We start from the raw sequence: 24,309 nt of genomic DNA, 5'->3' as shown, positions 1-24,309 counted from the left end.
ATCATAGTTATTTTTGGAAGTGTAGTTGTTACTGTCTTTTCTCTTTTTGATTGTGCTTCACTGTAGCTGATTTCTAAAGACAGAAGTATAGCAAAATCTGCTTTCTGTTACAGTAAACTATAAAGTAAGCTTTTTGTAGGTTGATATCCCTCCAAAAAAGTGTAAGTGTTGTGAACTTGTGACTGTGGCACTTGCAAAACAGTTATCTGTGTGTTTGAGCATCTCATCCAGGCCAACACAGTAACATTTGGGGAAGAGGAAAAATGGACATTAGGCGTTAGCAACTTGAACACATGCAATATTGGGGGGTAAACATGTTTGGAAAATCATTATTTTTGCTTTCCATTTGATGATGCTAGAGGCACATAAATTACACACTACACCTTAAACCACCACACCACACCACCCCTACTAATGTTTAAATGCTGTAATAGTATTCATATTCATATACACAGAAGTACAGACATGGTGAAAAATAAACAAGTGGTTTCATTTACTGCTAAAATTACCTGAGGATGTTTTTAATCATGTTATATCATCAAGTGTGCTCAGGGAACAGAACCAGCAGTTCAAAAACATGCTAGTCCTCTTGCTTATGGGTCATAAGCAAGCCTCTTGAAATTATATTTTTAGTTCTGCAATAACAATTTCACAATTAACCCTATATAGCCAATACAATATGAAATAATCTTCTTCTTTTTTTAAATACAGCTGAGAGTTTTCTGAACCATTTAACAAAAAACTTGAAAAAGTATGACATTACAATTCAGCAAATTCAGTAAAAATGATATGTCAGAATTTTCAAAGCTCTGTTATTTTTTAATTTTTAATTTTTTTTATTTTCTTTGGTGGGCATTAATGAAATGTAATGGCGATTGAGTGATATGCTTCAAAAGCCTGTTGTATCATATCTGATACATGGATTTCAATGTGCTTTTGCAATAATGTACAAAATTTGAACCAAGCACAAGTTGCTTATATTTATGAAATACTCATTTTAAAATATCAGTAACAACATAATCCTTATTGTCACTTTTACTAAATCAAAGTCAGCAAAGAATTAACATAACAAACTGAGTACATCGCAAAATGAAAGCAGATATTTTGGATTGAATAATAATAATAATAATAATAATAATAATAACTTCTACTTCTACATTGCAGACAACAGGACTTTTGGGGAAATTTTAATGTAAAGAAGCTTAAAAAAATAACATATAAAATTTGATACAGGTGGCTTTATAGGGTTAAGTAAACATAAAGGGGAGTTTTAAATAATTTCATTAGTTTGATTTGAGCGTATGTTGTCAACGTCTAATGTCCATTTTTATTTCTCTAATCAAAAAGTTTCAAACAAAACATGTTTTCTTGTGAATATTGTTTTAAATGGTAATTATTGTACAGTATAATACTTTTGTAATATTCCTTTAACTAACAAAAGCCAGGTCCTTAAAGGGATAGTTCACCCCAAAATGAAAATTCAGTTATAGCTTACTTACCCCTGTGTTGTTATAACCCCATATGACTTTCTTTTTTAAACACAAAGGGAGAAATTGTGAAAACATTTTGTGCTCAGTGATGTCATACAATGGCAGTTTATGGTGATCACCTCATCAAGCTTCAAAATGATGCAAAAGTATAATTTATAAGTCAAAATAAATTATTCCATGAGACTCATAATTGCTATGAAAGCATACAATAAGGTTTGGTGACAAACAAACCAAAATGTAATGTGTTACAAACTGAAAAGTAATGTATTATTTAGTGAAAATTTGAAACTGTTGACCGACCGTTGCTCTCCTCTACGCATTCATGAGACTGCATAAGAGCAAGTTCAAGCAGTCCCCGCTGCTTGTTTATCTAAAAACAGGTCTGCCACAGTGATAGAAACAACAGAACACAACACAGCTGCACACAAACCATAGAACAAAACTTTATAAATATGTCTGATGAGTTTGTAGTTGGAGAATAGATGCAATTCTATGCACAGCCTGATTAGTTTGAAACGGAGTTCTCAATCAAACTGAGATAGACAGAGGAGGCTGAAGGCAGCTACAGTCACACCATGTTCAAACCTGATGGCAAACATGATAAAATTTATATTTTCTATGTTAATCAGAGTTTTTGTCCCAACCAGCCGCGACAAGCAACAGTACATTTTGTTGATCGCTTGGTTTCTATTTTCGGCATTGCAGCGGGAAACCCCGTCGGCTATGAACTGGTCCAAAAACTTTCTCATAACAGTATACTGAAGCCAGCATCTCACTATCCAGTTAAAAACTACTTGATTCCCGCCTCCTCTTTCTTTCTGTTCGATTCAGAACTCTGTTTCAAATAAATAAGGCTGGGCATAGAAATGCATCTATTCTCTGACTACAAACTCATCAGACATATTTAGTAAGTTCTATTCTATGGTTTGTGTGTGAATTTTCATTTTGGGGTGAACTATCCCTTCAATGACGTCATCTTCCTGGAAGTGATTTAACTTTTGGTGGGAAAACAACGGCATCAACACAAGCAAGTATAAGCAATGGGGTTTTATGAAATCGGTGATTTGTTTTGTGATACTACTTTTACTCGCTTTAAACTATTGTATTCTTTTATATAAAAATACAAAATTGGTACAATATTTTCAAAATGGCTAAATATGGTTAAATTAATATAAAAATTAACTTTAGGTTGGCACCATCATGTAAGTTCAATGCCTATCCCTCCTCACTAAGCAGTGGCTAACTTGAGTCTTTCGTCTTGCTATTGTGTTAATAATCAAATTATAATTACAGTAATAAAGTATAATTGCCCAAGCTTGACCACAGCATAATTATGAAAGCCTGTTCTACCAATTTAAATAAATACTTCCTGAAACTGTACACCAGCATATTCAGTTTTAAAAGTTACTAAGTTTAAAAGGTACTGCCTAACAGGAATGAGATACCCTCACTATCCTAAGCCTAAAGCAACCAGTAGAACAAAAAGAGCATGTGGTGATGAAATGAGGGACTGAGAGAAAATAGATGAAGAGTGAAAGATCAAAGCAATCAGGGAGAGCAAAGTGCTGCTTTGTCCATATTTAGGCAGGGCAGTAGACTGCAGCAGTTTACTTCTAAGGATAATTAATCACTCTACCCACAGTTTTGGGCCTAGCTCATAGCAAGATGCTTTTAAAGATGATGGTGACTTTCATGAAGCACTCTAATCACAATTTGTCCCTTATCAAACTAAAAAAAAAAAGAAAAAAAAAAAAAGCGACTAAAACAAGTTGCGTTTCGGTTAAATAATTTTGCAGAGTACAGGGAGAAAAAGTTAATGAATATAACATAATTAACATTTTGGTCAAAACAATTACATTCCTTTTGGTTGACATGTGTGCTGAGGGAGCAGACAGCGCAGGCAGAGACAGTAAAGTGTACTGCGAGTACTGTCCTCACACTCAAACATCTGAACACACCAATTCACTAAAACTAATAAAAATTCCCAACACTATTTGGGGACATTTTGGGAAAGTGCACTTCATCCACTCCACTTGCTCGTCTCTGCACGCTCAATGTACTCTATGCACCTGCATTTGTCTGCTCGCTTTACACAAGCTTGAATGAATGGCAATGAATTAATGTCACAGATGTCATTAATCTTAAAATATATCCAGTCTACCGACATTTTGTTCTTTGTGGCAATATTTAAGCTACAAAAGTTGCATTTCCAAAGCATAGTATTGGTAAAATGTACGAGGGCCAGCAAAACATCAAAGGGGCTCAAATGATGAGGTCGACCGATATGTCAGTTTTACCATTGAATCGTTTACCAGATCATTTTTGGAACTATCAGTTATCTGCAAAAATCGTTGCAGATAGTTGCTGATATTATTTTTTTTAATGTTCCTCTGTGGCCAAAACCTTTCATCTGGTGAATATGTAGGCTACAGAAAGCTTAATTTGGTGAATATTTACATATAGAGCATTGTAAAAGAGCAAAGACTCTATCACAGTTTATGGACTAATTCGCAATTATTTATGCAAAATTTTATAAAAAAAGACACAAATTGACAAGTGATCACAGGTGATCTACTATTGATGAATGATGAGGTACATATGTTGATGAATTACTGCTCGTACAGTATTTATTAATGTTGGGTTTACGTTCACTTTAGACCAAACTGACTGCGTGTACATTAATGCCTCATCAAGATGGGAATTAGTGGAATTATAAAGTGTGTTTGATCGTTTAGGCGCATACCCGCATTAGCGCACAAACATTAGCCGCTTGTCAATCAAACAGCGCACAGCTACAGACGTTTTACAGATGTCAATCTTTCATATTTTATCTAGATCAACCAACCAGTGGTTGTCTTGCTATCGCGATTGATGTAATGAACACCCCTGGTCTAGATGTAGAACATAGGCTAAATGTAGAAAATTAATCAAAAGATAAACATCAAGATTGTTTTATCGCCCAGCCCTATTGATAACATTGCCTTAATCTCTCACATCAACCCAATAATCTCAGTGATAGATAGTTAAATTACAGACTACATTATAGACACAGAATCTAGTAAGCAGAAATATGAAATGTACCTCGATATGTTTCTTCAAATTAAAGGCAGGATTAATTTTAATTTAATTTTCTTTATTTATCACACATTATACATTTGCACAAATACAGTGAAATTCTTCTTTTTCACATATCCCAGCTAGGCTGGGGTCAGAGTGCAGGGTCAGCCATGATACGGCGCCCCTGGAGCAGATAGGGTCAAGGGCCTTGCTCAAGGGCCCAACGGTGGCATCGTGGCGGTGTTGGGGTTTGAACCCCTGACCATCTAGTCATTAACCCAGAGCCTTAACCGCCAAGCCACCACTGTCCTAATTAATGCTGATATCTGGCTTGAGCAAGTTAAACTCACATGACACAATCAAGCAATTAGCCTTTTTCACTGCGAAAAGCCCTTTCAGGTGCAGCCGTGATGTAAAGGTGTTGAAATGTGTTTGAGGCATCCTCCACATCCATAACAGTTGCCGCCAGATCTACAGCTGCCATTCAAGTGTGTGATTTTATTTGACGGGAGTCATGAGACTCTCCCTAGCCAATCATGTTGATAGATAAAAATAAAATTAGGACAGGGAAGAAGCTAACACAGATGGTGGGAAAATAGTGCATTAAAAGTGCAGTTACAGCACTTAAAATGTACTCAAGTAAAAGTATACCATTTTTAAACTACTTAAAAAAGCACAATTCCTGGGAAAAACTACTTAATTACAGTAACATGAGTATTTGTAATTCGTTACTTTACACCCCTGCCCAAAATATCCTAATATTTTATTGTGCATGGTTGAATGTTATGAATGGTGGACAAATGCTGTAAAAGAATGTATTTTAAGCAGCTCAACAATGATTTGAAAATAGTCAATCAATAATAAATAGGTGCTGTTTATCTGTTTAGAGTTGCTGTCTGCTTTAGCAATAATGCTTTTTCCTCCAACTATTTCAAAAGTTACACAGTACATTCATCAAGCTATTATGGCCCAGTTCAAGCTGACAACACTGCGTGGACAACAAGGGACTACAGAAGCCTACACTTGTAGATACATTACACCTAAAAAGACTTAATATCCGATATTAATACTATTTTTACATATTTTTATTTTGATATGCTGTTTTTAGTAAACTGTGAGAGACATGATGTGGGTGACTTGACTCAATGAAGTTCTTGACTTTAAGTTTTTAACCACGATGAAACCGCAATGCAAGCACCATCTTGGCTGCACAAACTCCACATGCAATTTTACCAGTTGTCAGGTCCCGTGTCATGTGAAACTGCCTTGTTTAGTTTCTAATATATTGGATACATAACTGTCTTTATGTTTTTGTTGTGCCAGCAACCTCGGTAGTTGATGTTATACAGTAGTCTCTGTAGTAACATTCAGGCGTATCGGTTGACTTATGAGTGTGCCTGTGCATGTGCATATGTGCGTGTTTGCTAAAACACAGTGAAAAAACACTGGCTACGTCTATGACATCAGGGGCTAATACAGCTGCATGCAGACAGAGATGTGTTCATTAATTTCTGTTTTGTTATTTATTTATTTGTTTTTCATTGCATCACATATGTCTTGGACTCGGCTGGAGTCCCAGAGTCAAGTCCGAGTAAAAATGCATCCGAGTCCGTGACAAATCCAAGTCCATTAAAATTGGACTCGTGACTCGGACTCGAGTCCAAGTCCAAACTCAAGTACCCCAACTCTAGTATTTATTAGCCCATATGACAATGTTTATTTACTACTAGCTAGTTTGATTCAATAGCAATACTTTGTAGATGATTGTAAGACTGCTTGTTATGTTTCCCTTGTGTGTTTGTGTGAGCTGAAAGCACAGAAATGTTTAAAATAAGAGTTCCCCAGTGTATTTCAGTCTTCTTTATAATTAAAATTCCTGCACTGTGGACCAAAATATTTTTTCCCCCTGCTTATTTATGGGATTTTGGTTACACAACAAACAAAACTATCTGGGATTTGACTAATTTTGGACTCTTGCAGCCTCCATGTCTGTGCTCATCTCTGTAAGGAAAACAAAGACATTTATTTTATTTTTTTATTATTATTCATTCAATAGATAGATTTTAAAAACTATCAGCTGATTAATTTGTTATGAGCCTTTTCCCCCACCTTAGTTATCCGAATCGTGAAATCCATTATCAGTCAACCTTTACTGCATACAAATTACCCACAAATGGGTAATTGTTTCAATGGTAAAATAAATACAAGAAAGATCCATAATTCAGTATGCAAATTTACATCAGGGGTGTCAGTTATTTTTAAATGACAAACTTTCTAAAAATGCACGTCTAAAGGGGAGTTCTAAAAAAAAAAAAAAAAAAAAAAAAAGCTAAGGCTAAAAACAAAGGCATCATGCCCATTTAGACTGAGGGGCCAATCAGATTTGAGCCAAGAGGATTTTTAATGGATTATTTGAACTTCCAAAACTGTATTTGTACCTTCAATAATTAAATAAAATAATGATTGCATGCACAAACTAATGCATGTGGCAGAAATCGTTATTCACATGTCCAAATTTTGTCAGTCCAAATACAATCAAGTCACACACTGTCCACTATATGCCATGTCCCGTGGCTGCTTAGGAGATCATGTTCATGGGGAAGGTCGAGCACCAAGGGAAAGCGTGGTGTTCTGGTAATAAAAACTAATTAATTGCATCATCTTCAGGGCTGTTAACATTTGCCAACTATGTCTGATCTCTGTGGAACAGTCAATCTGCGTTTTCATATAATCTAATATAGATTATTTCTATGTTTTTGTTTGATTGATTGCTGTTCATTTACTTTGGTGTTGAAATGCATCTGACAGGTTTTACGGCGTCTTTACACTCTCTTTTCTTAATGTTTATAGAAAGCAGTGGCTTGTTATCTCATTTCAGTGTGAATCCTGTTCTATCCAATAATTATAAGAACTTTAAGTATTGAAAGGTGGTTCTACATGGTTCCTCTGTTGCCATGTGTTCTGTATTTTCAAGAAGAAAGGCGGAACGGGTGGCTAAACAGATTGAAGCAGCAGCGCTTGTGTAGACGAGACAACAGCCTCTTTGTTTCAAGACTGCATAGCACACACTGCGCAAGATAAAAAATATTTTATCTTTTCTCGGCTGTTGCATGTCATTGACCACTCAGACACAAATTACTTTAATCAGCTGATATTTAGCTTTTATTGTGTTAGTTCCCTCAAGAACAGTCTGATCAATCACGCCCTATTCCCTATAGTATATACTGTCTTTGTTTCCCATAATAATGTCAATATTTTTTTTTCAATATATACACTACTGGTCAAAAGTTTTGAAACACTTGACTGAAATGTTTCTCATGATCTTAAAAATCTTTTGATCTGAAGGCGTATGCTTAAATGTTTGAAATTAGTTTTGTAGACAAAAATATAATTGTGCCAACATATTAATTTATTTCATTATAAAACTAAAATTTTATAATAAAAAATAAAAGTTTTGGAAATTGATGACTTGGACCAAATAATAAAGAAAAGCAGCCAATAAGTGCCCAACATAGATGGGAACTCCTTCAATACAGTTTAAAAAGCATCCCACGGTGATACCTCAAGAAGTTGGTTGAGAAAATGTCAAGAGTACATGTCTGCAAATTCTAGGCAACGGTGACTACTTTGAAGATGCTAAAATATAACACAGTTTTGATTTATTTTGGATTTTGTTTAGTCACAACATAATTCCCACAGTTCCATTTATGTTATTCCATAGTTTTGATGACTTTACTATTATTCTAATATGTTAAGAAAATAAATTATAATAAAGAATAAGTGTTTCAAAACGTTTGACTGGTAGTGTATATATATATATATATATATATATATATATATATATATATATATATATATATATATATATATATAAACTCGGCAAAAAAAAGAAACGTCCTCTCATTTTCAACTGCTTTTATTTTCAGCAAACTTAACGTGTGTAAATATTTGTATGAACATAAAAAAGATTCAACATCTAAGACATAAACTGAACAAGTTTCACAGACATGTGACTAACAGAAATGGAATAATGTGTCTCTGAACAAAATCAAAAGTAACAGTCAGTATCTGGTGTAGCCACCAGCTGCATTAAGTACTGCAGTGCATCTCCTCCTCATGGACTGCACCAGATTTGCCAGTTCTTGTTGTGAGATTTTACCCCACTAATCCACCAAGGCACTTGCAAGTTCCCAGACATTTCTGGGGGGAATGGCCCTAGAACCTCACCCTCCGATCCAACAGGTCCCAGACGTGCTCAATGGGATTGAGATCCGGGCTCATCGCTGGCCATGGCAGAACACTGACATTCTTGTCTTGCAGGAAATTACGCACAGAACGAGCAGTATGGCTGGTGGCATTGTCATGCTGGAGGGTACCACATGAGGGAGGAGGATGTCTTCCCTGTAACGCACAGTGTTGAGATTGCCTGCAATGACAACAAGCTCAGTCTGATGATGCTGTGACACACCGCCCCAGACCATGACGGACCCTCCACCTCCAAATCCATCCCGCTCCAGAGTACAGGCCTCGGTGTAACGCTCATTCCTTTGAAGATAAATGCGAGTCCGACCATCACCCTTGGTGAGACAAAGCCACGACTTGTCAGTGAAGAGCACTTATTGCCAGTCCTGCCTAGTCCAGTGAAGGTGGGTTTGTGCCTATAGGTGACGTTGTTGCCAGTTATGTCTGGTAAGGACCTGCCTACCAACAGGCCTACAAACCCTCAGTCCAGCCTCTCTCAGCCTATTGCGGACAGTCTGAGCACTGATGGAGGGATTGTGTGTTCCTGGTGTAACTCGGGCAGTTGTTGTTGCCATCCTGTAACTGTCCCACAGTTGTGATATTCGGATGTACTGATACTGTGCAGGTGTTGTTACACATGGTCTGCCACTGCGAGGACGATCAGTTGTCCTTCCTGTCTCCCTGTAGTGCTGTCTTAGGCGTCTCACATTACGGACATTGCAATTTATTGCCCTGGCCACATCTGCAGTCCTCATGCCTCCATGCAGCATGCCTAAGGCACATTCTCTCAGATTAGCAGGGATCCTGGGCATCTTTCTTTTGGTGTTTTCCAGAGTCAGTAGAAAGGTCTCTTTAGTGTCCTAAGTTTTTATAGCTGTGACCTTAATTGCCAACCATCTGTATCTGTCAGTTAGTGTCTTAACGACCGTTCCACAGGTGCATGTTCATTAATTGTTTATGGTTCATTGAACAAGCATGGTAAACATCCTGGTTACTTGCATAACCTCTGTTCCCTGATGGAGTGAACGAGCTGTTGTGTCGATGTAGTGACACTAGGGGTCATTCTTGGGAGCCCGAAACACCTCTGGTCTTTGATAAAAGGCCAATGAAAATTGGCAAGTGGTATTTGCATGCTACTCCCCAGGACATACGGGTATAAAAGGAGCTGTATGCAACCACTCATTCAGGTTTTATGCTGAGGAGCCGAGACAAGGTCCGGCCATTTCAGCGGGTAGTTCAGCGTTGTGGCAGGAGGGACACAATGTCTCATTCCCTCCATCAGGGAACGGAGGTTATGCAAGTAACCATGACGTTCCCTATCTGTAACTCACTTGACGTTATGTCGATGTAGTAACACTAGGGGTCCCTATACAAAATGCCGCAACTGGCTGAACTGTGTAACGTGAACTGGCAGTGTGTGACGGGCAGATGACTGTGTGCCTCATAGCCAGTGCACCAGGCCAACACGTAACCTCCCTCAACGTAGTTATGAGTGTCGAACGGCCCTTTGGGGACAAGTCGACTACCCAAAAGATAGAGACAGGCTAACCCAGTCGTGGCCTCTTTTCCCCTTCTTTTTTTCCACTCCCTAAAATACAAGGGGGATTATCCGACTGGGCCGCCAGGTCTAGTCGGGGGGTGTCCCTCCCAAGGGGAGGACAACGCGGAGACCACACCTCGCCCAAAGAGAGGGGGGGATTTAATATATATATTACAGGGTGGAGGCGGGTTGTCCAGCGGCACCGTAGGCCTTGGCCGTCAGAGATGACGTAAACCTATAGGCCTTGGATGGGGGCTTTGGTCACCCGCGCCAGGTGGCGGCGCTCTGCGGGCATAGGTGCACCGCGAGCGCCTTATCCACCGGGGGAATCGCCGTATAGCCCCTGGCCGCCCCACCATCGAGGGTAGTGAGGGCGGGGGAAATTAGAAATCGGGACCGGGCAGTAAAAGGTGCCTCCCACGATTTTGTCAGCTCCTTATGCACTTCCAGGAAGAAAGGCACTGGAGCGGGGCGTGGCTGCTTTGAGCAGTGCCGCGAGCCCAGGAACCAATAATTGAGCCGCGAGGGTTCAGGGGAGAACAGAGGGTTCCACTCTAGCCCGACGCTCGCGGCCGCCCGGGAAAGCATGTCCATCATCTTTGCATCAGTATGTGACTGGGCAATCGGTTCATTGAGATGTAGCCTATTAAGAAGAAGAATGCCACTAAATTATTTAATTTATAGTACATTTTTGGAATAACCTAACTTTGATTTACAAAAAGAATATATTTTTTCACTCTTTTTCACTTTTTATTCCCACCTTTACCATTATGTTTTTGTCTGCTCAGCTTAGTTGTTTGAGATGTTTGTCATAATACTTTGGTGCCTTGTTTGTTGTATATTTGAAATTGTAGCAATGAAAAAAGCAACAAAAAATCCCTATATAATGCATGGTGTGGTCATATTTAAGACATTTAAACCCACATTTGTGGTTAAAATATATTATGGAGAAATAACTCACACTCAGTTGGATTGAAGTTGCGGTGGCTGACCTTGATGCACCCTTGGCACATGATTCGTACATGATGCCCCTGGCTAAAAATATCTAAGTTTGATTGGAGTTTGTCTAATACATGGTTCTAGCTGAATTAATAACAGACAAGCAGAGGAATTTTGTTTTAAGCACTATAATGCTCTATTGTAACGCACTGGGCAAGAGTGGGAAAAGCTACATCACTTCTGTGAAATTATGTGTATTTTTTTTTTTTTTTTAGGACAGTATCAATTGCATTGTAAACTGCATTTTTAAAGTTATGAATAGGCTTTTGGCATTTAAGGTTCAAAAACAGAGCAGTTTTGCATTTGCTGATACAATCTGTTTTGCATTTACTGATACAATCTTAATTAGCAAAATAGTCTCTAGGCTGTCCTGTGAATTATATTAATTTGACAACATTATGAAAATGAAAAATAACATAAAAGAGGTTAATTTTCTTTGTTTGGTCTTCTGAATAGCTCCCGCTAGAAATCAGTAAACACAATATTCTGCTGATGAAATGGGTTTGTTGGGGTCAGTTGTACCCTGGCAAAGGAATTTTTAGACAGCCTAACACATTAATTTGCATAATAAACCAAGTTGTTCCTCTCCAGTTGATTGGCAGGTTATCTTATGTTTGGGTTGTTAAACAAAATGAATTTCATGCAGTGTGGGAATACTTTCCTTTGAGTAAATGTCTCTGATCTGTCCCAATGCCACCTGACTCGCATGATGTGTGGGTTTGTCAACATGACAAATCGAGCCCATCTGGGTACATTTAATCAACAGCAAAGGAAATACTTCAAAGAAAATCTCATCTTTATTCCAGAACCTATTGTTATTGGCAGTTTTATTATTATTATTATTATTATTATTATTATTATTCTTGCGCCCCAATATCTCAAAAAGTCACCACTCAAAATGTTTCTAATTTTGCACATTGATACTACAGGCCTCCGGGAACCCCCACACGAAGAATGGCCCAGATTTGTCCTTAGGGGGCGCTACAGGCCATGCCCAAAAGTCCTGTTTTCAAAGTGATGGCATTTCCACCCCATTTGTCCAATTCTTCTGAAACTTGGTGTACATGCCTCATTACTCATGGGGAACAAAAAAGCCTCAAGGACCCATAAGGTCCACCATGATGGATTTTCCTGTACAGTGAAAATTTGGGAAAAACTACAAAAATCTTCTTCTCTTGAACCATAGATCTAATTGACTTGAAATTTGGGACCCATGTGTAGAATTGATGTCTTTCAATTTGTTACTTAGCAAAAATGAATACAATACAAATTGGCTGAAAGGGGTGTATTTATATAAATGTCCACATTGCCTCAATATATATGTCAATAAATCAAATGTCATTTTGACTGATGGTTTTTCAAACCTAACATGCTTCAAGATGACATCACTCTGAAGTACCGTGCAAAATTTGACCTTGATATGTCAAAAGATGACTGAATTACAGCTGTTTGAACTTGGGCCAAATCTGACAATGCTAGCCACTAGTTCTTTTTTATACAGAAACTGAAAGTAAAAATACTTAGCAATGTGAATAGCTAACTTGGCTAAGATGTTGTGCTGGTAAGTGAAGGGTCAGAGGTTCAAATCAAGCCATAGTCATAATTTTTTGTTTAGGATTCAGACAGAAAGACATGTTTTTTTAGGATTCCTCCACCGAGCGTGTTTAACCCCAACCCTCTACTGATCAATTTTTAAATGATTTGCCATTTTGAGGAGGAATCCGCATTGCTGCTTGCAGATATATTTATTATTATTATTATTATTATTATTATTATTATTATTATTATTAAAAGTAGTATATGTTAACATTATTTGATGCATTGAATGAACTAACATTAAACATAAAAAATACACAATTGCATGTTTATCTATTAACTTAAACCAAGATTAATGAATGCTGTAAAACATTTTGAGTCTGTTCCAAAATTTGGTGAGCTGCCTCGCTGTCTCCTGCCTACATAGGCAGCTGTCTTCTATGGAAGCATCCTTACTGAAATTATGCCTTATAAGAGAGCGATTTGGAATGCTCTACATACAGCCTGATCTCACAGTGAAATCGGAAAGAGTAGATCGACTTTTCTTTCATCAAAATTGGTATACGTTGACTGAAATTTCGAAACACTGCCCCCAGTGGCCAAAGTGGTAAGTGTTGTAGGGCATACAGGCACGTGAGAGCTCCATTTATATCCAGGAGAGGTCACCAAATGCTAGTAGTGAAGCAAGTTGTTTTCAGCTTTACAGGATGTTATACAATGAAGAGAAAAGCATATATTTACAGATTCTATCCCCGAACCCAAACCTTACCTTAACCATTAGTGGAGTAAAAAAGTAATGTTAGAGAGAAAAGTGAAACCTCTGAATCATGCTCACCATTGATTATTCAAACATGGTTACTGCATGACTTTGAACCCTAGTCTCCCACGCAGCTGATGCAACACGCTGCCAATCATGCCAGGTGGAAAGGTAAACACATTGAAACCACTGCAAACATGTCTGATGAGAATGCTGCAAGTCAGCGCATCGGCATACAGTCGCCGATCCTAGGGTACCGAAACTATCGGAAACATCATGCCGACTTCAAATCAAATCAAATCACTTTATTGTGACACAGCCATATACACAAGTGCAATGGTGTGTGAAATTCTTGGGTGCAGTTCCGACCAACATAGCAGTCGTGACAGTGATGAGACAGTACCAATTTACAATAACATCAAATTAACACAGCACAATTTAAACATCTGATATACACATAATTACACTCAACAATATACAAATAATAACATACACTGTACAGTATACAATATGCACTATATAGATACACATTATTCAATAAAAATAAAAAATAAAAATATATAAAAAAGTATATATAGTAGTATATATAGAATGTACAGTATTGTACTGTATTGACATTCAGGCTATCAGTTGATAGTCAGTTGTTAAGAGAGAATATAATATAATAATAATAAAATTTATGACAGTCCGGTGTGAGATATAAGAGTAAGGGTAATAAAGTGCAGTGCTGATGTATTTTGATCGTGGGAGATCAAGAGTTCAGAAGTCTGATTGCTTGGGGGAAGAAGCTGTCATGGAGTCGGCTGGTGCGGGTCCTGATGCTGCGATACCGCCTACCTGATGGTAGCAGTGGGAACAGCCCATGGCTCGGGTGGCTGGAGTCTCTGATGATCCTCCGAGCTTTTTTCACACACCGCCTTGTATATATTTCCTGGAGGAAGGGAAGCTCACCACTCTTTGCAGTGCTTTGCGGTTGTGGGCGGTGCTATTGCCGTACCAGGCGGAGATGCAGCCAGTCAGGATGCTCTCTACAGGGCAGGTGTAGAACCGTGTGAGGATGTGGCGGTTCATTCCAAACTTCCTCAGCCGTCTCAGGAAGAAGAGGCGCTGATGAGCCTTCTTCACAACGACTTCAGTGTGGATGGACCATGTGAGTTCCACAGTGATGTGGACACCCAGGAACTTGAAGCTGCTGACTCTCTCCACTGGTGCTCCATTGATGGTGATGGGACTGTGTTCTCTGTCTTTTCTTCTGAAGTCCACCACAAGCTCCTTTGTCTTACTGACGTTGAGGGAGAGGTTGTGCTCCTGACACCAGTGTGTCAGAGTGTGCACCTCCTCTCTGTAGGCTGTTTCATCATTGTCAGTGTTCAGACCTACCACCGTCGTGTCATCAGCAAACTTAATGATTGTATTGGAGCTATGTGTTGCCACACAGTCATGTGTGTACAAGGAATACAGTAGTGGGCTGAGAACACAGCCCTGTGGGGCTCCAGTGTTGAGGTTCAGTGATGAGGAGATGTTGCTGCCTATTCTAACCACCTGGCATCTGCTTGACAGGAAGTCAAGGATCCAGCTGCACAGTGAGCTGTTTAAGCCCAGAGCCCTGAGTTTCTCATCTAGCTTGGAGGGCACTATGGTGTTGAATGCTGAGCTGAAGTCTCCAAACAGCATTCTCACATAAGTGTTCTTTTTTTTCCAGGTGGGAGTGAGCAGTGTGTATTGTAGATGCAATGGCATCATCAGTGGAGCGGTTGTTGCAGTAAGCAAACTGCAACAGGTCAAGAGAGAGAGGCAGCACAGAGCAGATGTAATCTCTGATTAGTCTCTCAAAGCATTTGCTGATGATGGGGGTCAGAACAACAGGACGCCAGTCATTTAAGCAAGTTATTTTTGATTGCTTTGGAACAGGCACAATGGTGGATGTTTTAAAGCATGTAGGGACTACAGACAAAGAGAGGGAAAGGTTGAAAATGTCCGTAAAAACACCAGCCAGCTGGTTCACGCACGCTCTGATGATGCGGAATGCCGTATGGGCCCGCGGCTTTGCGGATATTCACCTGTCGGAAGGATCGGGTTACATCCGCTACAGAGACGGAGAGTGAACTAACCTCTGTAGCTTCATCCGCGAGAGCTCTCTCCGCGGGGGCGGTGTTATTTCCCTCAAAACGAGCATAAAAAGTATTTAGCTCATCCGGGAGAGAGGCAGTGGTGTTCATGGCAGAGTTTTTATTCCCTTTAAAGTCCATGATGATGTTAATTCCCTGCCACATGCTTCTAGAGTTGGTGGTGTTAAACTGTCCTTCAATCTTGCTCCTGTACTGGCGTTTTGCGGTTCTGATTTTTCGGAGGGCATAACTGGCTTGTTTAAGCTCCTCCGCGTTCCCGGAATTAAAAGCGGAGGTCCGCACATTAAGTGCCGCGCAAACATCGTTATTTATCCATGGTTTCTGATTCAGATAGATCCGTATTGTTCTGGTCAGAACCACGTCCTCCAAGCACTTTTTGATGAAACACATTACGCTATCAGCGTAAAGCTCGATGTCGTCATCAGAGGTGGACCGGAACATCTCCCAGTCCGTGTGATCAAAACAGTCTTGTAGCGTAGAGTCTGATTGGTCCGACCAGCACTGGATCGTTCTGAGGGTGGGTGCTTCCTGTTTCAATTTCTGCCTATAAGCGGGCAGAAGCAGAATGGAAGAGTGGTCCGATTTGCCAAATGGTGGGCGGGGGAGGGATTTGTAGCCATCCCGGAAGGGAGAGTGGCAATGGTCCAAAACCCAGTCCCCTCGTGTGTTGAAATTAATGTGCTGGTGGTATTTTGGTGCGACTGATTTTAAACTGGCTTTATTAAAGTCCCCGGTCACAATGAACGTGGCCTCAGGGTGCACGGTTTCCTGCTCACTTATAATCCCATACAGTTCCTTGAGTGCCCAGTCTGTGTCGGCTTGTGGCGGGATGTACACAGCAGTGAAAATGACCGCTGTGAATTCCCTCGGTAGCCAGAATGGTCGACACAGAAGCATGAGAAATTCCAGATCAGGAGAGCAGAAAGACTTGATAGAATGTACGTTCCTCTGATCACACCAGGATTTGTTGATCATAAACATACACTACCACCTCTGCTTTTACCTGAGAGGTCTTACGCTCTGTCCGCTTGGTGCACAGAGAACCCCGCGGGTTCAATGGCTGAGTCTGGAATCTCCGCAGACATCCAAGTTTCCGTAAGGCAGATAATGCAGCAGTCCCTTGTATCTCGTTGGAAAGAGATCCGCGCTTTCAGCTCGCAGAGCTTGGTATCCAGAGACTGAACATTTAGAATAGTGGGTAGCGGGGGTCGATTTGCGCGGCGTCTTACACTGATTAGAACGCCGGCTCTGTTTCCCCTTTTTCTTTTGCGTTTCCGCGGCCGTGCTGCCCAGACAAAGGGCTCCGCTTGCGTGTATGTAAACAGCGGGTCGGCATTGAGAAATTTGAAGTCCGGTTTACGGTGTGAAATTGCTGAACCAATGTCCAAAAGTGTTTGTCTGTCGTAGACAATAAGGCAGACAACATCCAAGACAAAAAACATAAGAATTGTGAACAAAACAAACAAAACACTACTATGTTGTGTCGGAGCTCGCAACGCAGCAGCCATACTCGGCGCCATCTTGAGTCTTCATGTGTGATCATGTTGCTACATAGGCGGCAGCTCCATGCATCATTCAAACAGCGCTCCTCATGTGAGACTCGAATTGCAGCTGATTTCAATGCAGGCGACGCAAGAGAAACAATGCAACACTTGTCATGATGCATTCTGAGATCGCCTACCCGGGGAAGGATACATCCGATGCTACCTTAAAATTTGGCCAAAACAAGATATCTTAAGAGGCAGAATAATTAATATACCTACCTTTTGGAACAACCTTCGCATTGGGAGCGCACCTATGATGCCTTAAAATGCTGCCTCCGGAGGACGCTTACTAGGTTTTGGAACAGACCCTTTGTTCTTTGTTAGTTCATGGCAGGGTTGTGCACCATTCAGAATTGAATGAAAAGTGCCACTTCAATTCCAGGTTTTAATTTGAATTGAGGTAGAATTGTAATTTAAATTCAAGGATGTAGAATTAAAATGGAATGACATTTAAAGAAATTCACATAACTGTTTTCAAGCTTATCTTAAAATAACACATTTTATTTTTCAGTATAACATGGAACATGAAATATGTTATCATATTATCATATACGGTACATAACAAATGGGGTGTTCCCAGAAACATTTCACTGTAATGATGTAAAACATTTCTTTTTGTGTAAGTAATGCATCTCAGTGCAGCCTTTTCTTTTTAAATCGAACTAACAAGCACAGCAGCGAGTTGGATTAATGCATTTATTTGAGTTCAAATTGGCCTACACAACATGTTTATGTGGTTCAGTCTCATTTACCCTCTTCCCAGCATGCAGCGGGGCATGAATAATATAGTTGCTTTGTTTGGCCATTTACATAGTTCTATTTACATTGTTGCTGTTGACTGTGTTGTCACGGTAGGTTACTTGTTGTTTTGCGATGTCAGGATGAGCTTGTTCCTCAATATCAATTTGTTGATCGTTTTCCTAGTCGTGTTTTATGAACCAAGTGTTGAGGTCTGTGCATGCCATTTGAAAATACTTTGGGGCAGATTCACTAAACAGTTGCAGCACTTTTGTGCGTACTATTTCAGCGCAAAAATCGCCATCTTATTCACTAACCGACCGCAATCTACGTATTTTAGCAGGTGCAATCATTGCGCTGCGTCTTGAGTTTTTAAATTAAGTCACTGTCATTCCTTTCCGCGCAAACAGGCCTCTTTTCTATGTAAATTTGGCTAATTGTAGATTGCGCTTCATTCACAAAAATTGCCTGGCTCAATTTAGATCATGCTATTACCACCAAATGAAAGTAGGCAGTAAAATTAATTTTATTTAAAAGAGATGTTTGTGAAAATTTTCAACTGATCTTATCAGCAGTAATTAATCAAATACTTGTCAAATGATGGAGAAGAGCATCAAGCACACGTTCTGCATGTTTAAGAGATGATTCAGGTGTCTGGATCAAAGTGATGCTGTACATTCCTGGCAGGGTGTGTCAAATACGGTGGTCTGCGGCACCCTCTGCTATATAGCACTCAGAATCGGACCAAAAGATCAGAATTGCGCTTGCAATTTGCATTTAGCGGTGATTTTGTGGGCTCAGAATGTGGGCTCAGAATTGCGCCGTTGCCTTATCTGCATAATTTCATGAGTGAATCAGGTGATACACCAGTGCAGAAAGCGTGTGCAAAAAAAGAAAGAAAGAAAGAAAGAATCGGCGCTTTTACCGACCGCAAATCATTCTTAGTGAATGTGCCCCTTCATGTGTTTTTTCTTACTCATAAGTGTTCATGTAATGAGTTAAAATGTGATGTTATTGGTTTAAGACAGCAAGCACATCACTCTCCATGAAATAAATGTTTACTGAATTGTACATGAGATGCTTGCTCAGAATATTGAACAGTTTAATAATCAAGGAAGCAGTTGTCATAGGACTAAGCTGACAGTTTAAGAAATCTTTTTAAAAGTTACTTAATTTAAATATTAATTGTTAAATAGGTAAAAAAAAAAAAGCAATGCAAACTTAATTTCTTTATGTTCTACAAACACATCACATTTTACAGTATTAATAATCAATAATAAATATAACAATGTAAAAATGTTTAGAATGTCACCTATAGAAATTTTTATTTAATTTATTTTACTATATTTCATTGTCACATTTTCATTTTATGGACAATGGTGAATGAACGTTTCATTTCCTAGTTTGCTCAATATATTAAACAATCAATATAATACATTTTTATGAAGTTATCTGAAAACAAATGTTGGAAAATTTCTGGTGCTGTAAAGCAAAAACATAATCATTTAATGTCTATGTAAATTTTCATTTATTTATTTAATTTTATTTTTAGAGAGAGAGAAATATTATTTCTTTGAGAAAAAAAAAAAACGCAATTCTACCTATTTATAAATAGGCATAATTGGTCAAAAATAATAACGTAATTATTGCCATAAAATGTGTTGGAGTAATGCAATCATGTAGTGTCATTGTGTTGAATTTATTTGAATAGCAATTCAGTAAATTCCACTTCCTGTCATTCTAATTCAAATTCCATTTCAACTTCCTGTTAGGTGTGGCCAATTCAATTCAAATTCCAACTCTTGAATTGAAAGGGGGTTATTTGTGAAATTCTGAATTTTGCACAACCCTGGCAATTACTAATGTCAACAAAGAGAACTTTATTGTAAAGTCTGGTTTTGTTCAAGTCAAACATTTTATTTAATATGACTAAATCAAACTGAATACATTACATTACACCAAGAAAAGTTATTTTTAAAGGTTATATCCAGGAGAAATAGGACCTTAAGGTAACTGTATGTAACCACATTTTACATTGTTAATGTATATGTAAAATATATTTCTTTCTGAAACATATCAAAATAAACAGCTATATATCAAGGTTGGGAAAGTGAAAATATTGGCAGGGCATGTACAAATATGAACTGCTGTATACTACTATAAGTAGTCATGCAAGACATATGACAAATGTATTTTTTGTTGAAAACAATTTTATCACAATATAATTTTGTCAATTTTATTCAACTGGCTCTTTTGAGAAAAAGCGCAGTGTATTGTATAATACAGTTCACTGGCTATTGAACTTACCTCTTCCAGCACGTCAGCTAGCTTGCTGAGTATTTCTTCTGGAAGGCCTTGGAATGTTGGAACACTGTGGAGAAGATGAAAAAGAGCATGTTTGAGGTTATGAGAGTCAATAAAACTAGCAGTGTCTTTCAGGTCACACAGTATCATCATGCCTGGCCAACAGAAAAAAAGAACAACAACCCTAGTGCTAGTTTCAAAGGAATGGACTTAAAGGGACTGGCCATAAGTATTTGGAAATTAATTTGAAATAACTGAAATCAACTCAGAATCTCTGGGTAAAATCAATAAACAGCATTATAAAACAGGAAAATAAAGGAATATTGAGTATACAGAAATACTCAGAAATAATGCCTCAGGCCGAGGTGCAGGTGGACTTAATAAATAATAGCTAAATAAATAAATAAAGCTGTCAATCATTTTAAATAGCCATAAAAAACAGTCAACTAGAAAGACCTTCACTGGATGAACTTCACTATATTCCTGCTCTTGGTTGCTACATGAATTTACTTTTACGTGCTGCTTTCTACATTTCGCTGCAATTTCCTGGTGAAATGAACACTGGAGGCACTACAACAACTGTGCGTTTTATTCACACAAATCATGAGTACAATTGCTGATTATGACTTTATACTGTAATAGGGGTGTGCATCAAAACCATTATCTGTATTTGTATCTGTATCTGTTCATATGACAAAATTATCTGTATCTGTATTCGGATAGAACCGGGTGTGGGTGGGAATTAAAATGAAAGTTCATCAAAACTAAATTAAAAGCCCAATACATGTAATGGGAATACGTATTTAAAGTATTTCACTACAGTTACAATTTAAATAATTGGTAATTAGAATACAGTTACATTCTAAACGTATTTTGATTACTGAAGAGATTACTTTGCATTTTATTGTCATTTGTTTCATTTAATATTTAGTCCTTTCAGATGGAAAACATTTATACATATAAATGATGTGATCCAAAGTGCATTTGAACAGAAGTGAAACACTTTCTTATGATGTGTTACATTCATATGAGCAGACAGAGAAGTACATTTGAAGTAAGTTTGGAGCAGAAGAAATAGAAATAAACCTTGTGTAAATTGTCAGCTTTAAGCTAAAATGCTATTTCTAGCCATTTTACATGCACATTACCAGGCACGATCATATTTTTTTATCAAGAAAATTCACGTTGGATCATAATTTATTTTTTCTAGTAAGACCTTTTATATTAGGGCAAAAATTGTATTCTTGATAATAATTTTTGTATTGTTTTCCTGTAAAAATATCTAAAAATCCTTAAAACAAGATCAATTAGATTATACTTGTTTTAGAAACAACACTGCATAAGATATTTAGGTTTTTCAGAGAATATATTTTTAACATACAGTTTGTCTTACTGTACTGGCAGAGTATTTTATAGTCAAAACAAGTGAAAAAATCTACCAGTGCTGAAGAAGTAATCCAAAGTATTTAGAATACGTTACTGACCTTGAGTAATCTGAATACATTACAAATTACATTTTACAGCATGTATTCTGTAATCTGTAGTGGAATACATTTCAAAAGTAACCCTCCCAACCCTGCTTGTATATGCCTTTTCATAATAATAATAATAATAATAATAATAATAATAATAATAATAATTTTATTATTATTATGCAACAATTATTTAAAAAATATTCTTTTATTCTTTTTTTCTAACCAGATGAAGCTGAATTTGAAGGCAACATTAACTATGGAATATGTTGTTAACTGTGGTTTCTCCGGGTATTTATGATATTAATATCTGCATGAAACAGAATTTTCGTTTGTCTGTGCATGTATAACAACATTATTCTGAAGGCAGGATGTGTCAAGCAAAATGTGAAATGTCAAGCACACATTTTGCAGTGAATAATAAATACAAATTCAAACATTACAATAAATGAAAATAAAATCAATATAGCCTACAAACAGGTGAAATTCAAATAAATCTATCAGGAATTTTTATGATAGGACACCATTATTTAGTTAAATAATAATAATAATAATAATAATAATAATAATAATGTTACATTTATACAGTGCCTTACCAGAGGTAGCACAGTTAACAAAGACAGAGAACGTTTTAGTTTCTTCATTTTACATAATGAGGAATATTCCTAATGTATGAATACTCTATGGAGCATTTAAACCTTTAATTTTCTTAATCGCTGATGTGGACATAAATGTGGTCAACTTTAAAAGATGGATAGACGGGCTCCAATGTGAAATCATCACTTCAGGTCAGGAATTTAACAATGTACTTAGGTTTAGGCTATAAATGAATACATGAGAATTACATGAGAAAGGTGTGATACATTAACAAAGAAATTTCAAGACGCAGAAAGTGTATATGATGTCATATCTTAATGTTACACTTGATAAGCTCCAGACACGCACAATTTACAGAGACCACAAATGGAGATAAGAACGCGCCCATTCGATCTGAAATCACAACGTGTGCATTTTCATTCATAAGGTTTACACTTTAGAAATATTGTCTGCACAGATTCATAAATTCTTTGTAATTTTGTATATGTTTATATAAATGTCGCTTTATCCTTGTGCCTCTTGGATAATCAGTCATACTAATATTTTTTATATTATTCGGATGAATCCGTTATTCACTTTGAAGTCATTATTCGTGCCTTTTCGAATAAGGTATTCGGCTTCGGGCACATTCCTACTTTATAAGCACTTAATTTTCACTCTATTACTAACCCCCGCAATGTTATGATTTTAAAACACTTTTACTTTAACGGATGATTTGAAAAACTATACATTTGAATACTTCTATTACAGACTCACCTATATACACTTATTCTGACATGAATAGCTTGCTTGGTCGCTCACCTGATAGAGCATTGGCCTTTGGACTCATGGACCATGGCTTTGAGCCCAGCCAAAGACGAGTGAAAGTGTCATAGAAGCCCCAGGAAATTAAGTGGTTGCTTCAGAAAATGTGCTTTTCATTTTGAATTTGCATTTTAAAACACTATCAGTTAAGGTTAGGGGTATGGATGTCTGTTTTGTTAAACTCTCATTTATCTTTCAGGACACTATTTGTTAGGTTTAGGATAAAGCTTTAGGTTAGGAAGGTACATTTTACTCATTAAAACCTCCATCTAAAATTCACCTTAAAAACCTCGCCTGATTACAACCTCATTTCGCTTGGTTTTGGCACCCCCCTGCTGGACATTTCACTGGGAAACTGCAGCCAAACGTTTAATGAAGCACGTAAGTTCAGTTTTGCAAAAATGTTGCAATGCTCACATAAATTTCATGACATCAGGCTGCTTTTTATCCAGTTCATTTCCATACACTGTCTGAACAAACTGATTCACTTAGATGCTTTGGACCTCCCAATGCTATGAGAGAGGGTTTAGATAAGCATGTTTGATGACCTCCTCGGCTCACTCATGATAATTTAGTGTTTTGTGACACTGCAACTCATTGGAAAAAGAAGCAGTTTACTGAAAAAGCAACACTTTTGTAAAAATAACAGATACTGAAAAAAGTTTAGTTAGTACAGTCGCTACTTTTAGTTAGTTACTTCCCAACACTGTGTCAAAGTCATTACTATTCCTACCAACATAGAAATAGTGAATACTGACTACTCTGTCTGAACAAATCAGATTTCATCACATGCAAGATGTGGCCTGTCAGTCCTAAAGATCATATTCAAAAAACAAGTAGTTACAGTGTATTAAATATTACTTCAGAGATTTATTATTTATTGTTGAGAGAATGCAGGCTCTGTCATCTTTACTTAACATCCGAAGTGCCTCAGAGAATACAGACAAAGCCTCCAACACAAATTAAGATCAGTTTCTGCAGTCACATTCTCTGTGAGGGGGTGTCAACATATTGATTCCACAGACAGCATTTCTCCTCTTGCTGTTCTCTGAAGCCCACCCAGCACAAAAAAGCATCTTAAGTTTCCACTAAAAGCACAT

The 24,309-nt window shown here is 37.8% G+C and overlaps 1 protein-coding gene across 2 annotated transcripts in view; it reads right to left on the bottom strand.

The window, feature by feature from the left end:
• The window catches only part of prkg1b (protein kinase cGMP-dependent 1b), a 282,644-nt gene that overhangs the window by 73,155 nt on the left and 185,180 nt on the right, over nt 1-24,309 (bottom strand). For both annotated transcript variants that reach the window (XM_051673736.1, XM_051673735.1), the window contains exon 5: nt 20,340-20,403. In XM_051673736.1, the coding sequence (XP_051529696.1) occupies nt 20,340-20,403 (64 nt within the window). The remainder of the gene's footprint in view (nt 1-20,339; nt 20,404-24,309) is intronic.

Source organism: Myxocyprinus asiaticus, chromosome 36 (genome assembly GCF_019703515.2).
Source record: "Myxocyprinus asiaticus isolate MX2 ecotype Aquarium Trade chromosome 36, UBuf_Myxa_2, whole genome shotgun sequence".
Classification (NCBI taxonomy): domain Eukaryota; kingdom Metazoa; phylum Chordata; class Actinopteri; order Cypriniformes; family Catostomidae; genus Myxocyprinus; species Myxocyprinus asiaticus.
This window is presented reverse-complemented; position numbering and strand designations above follow the sequence as displayed.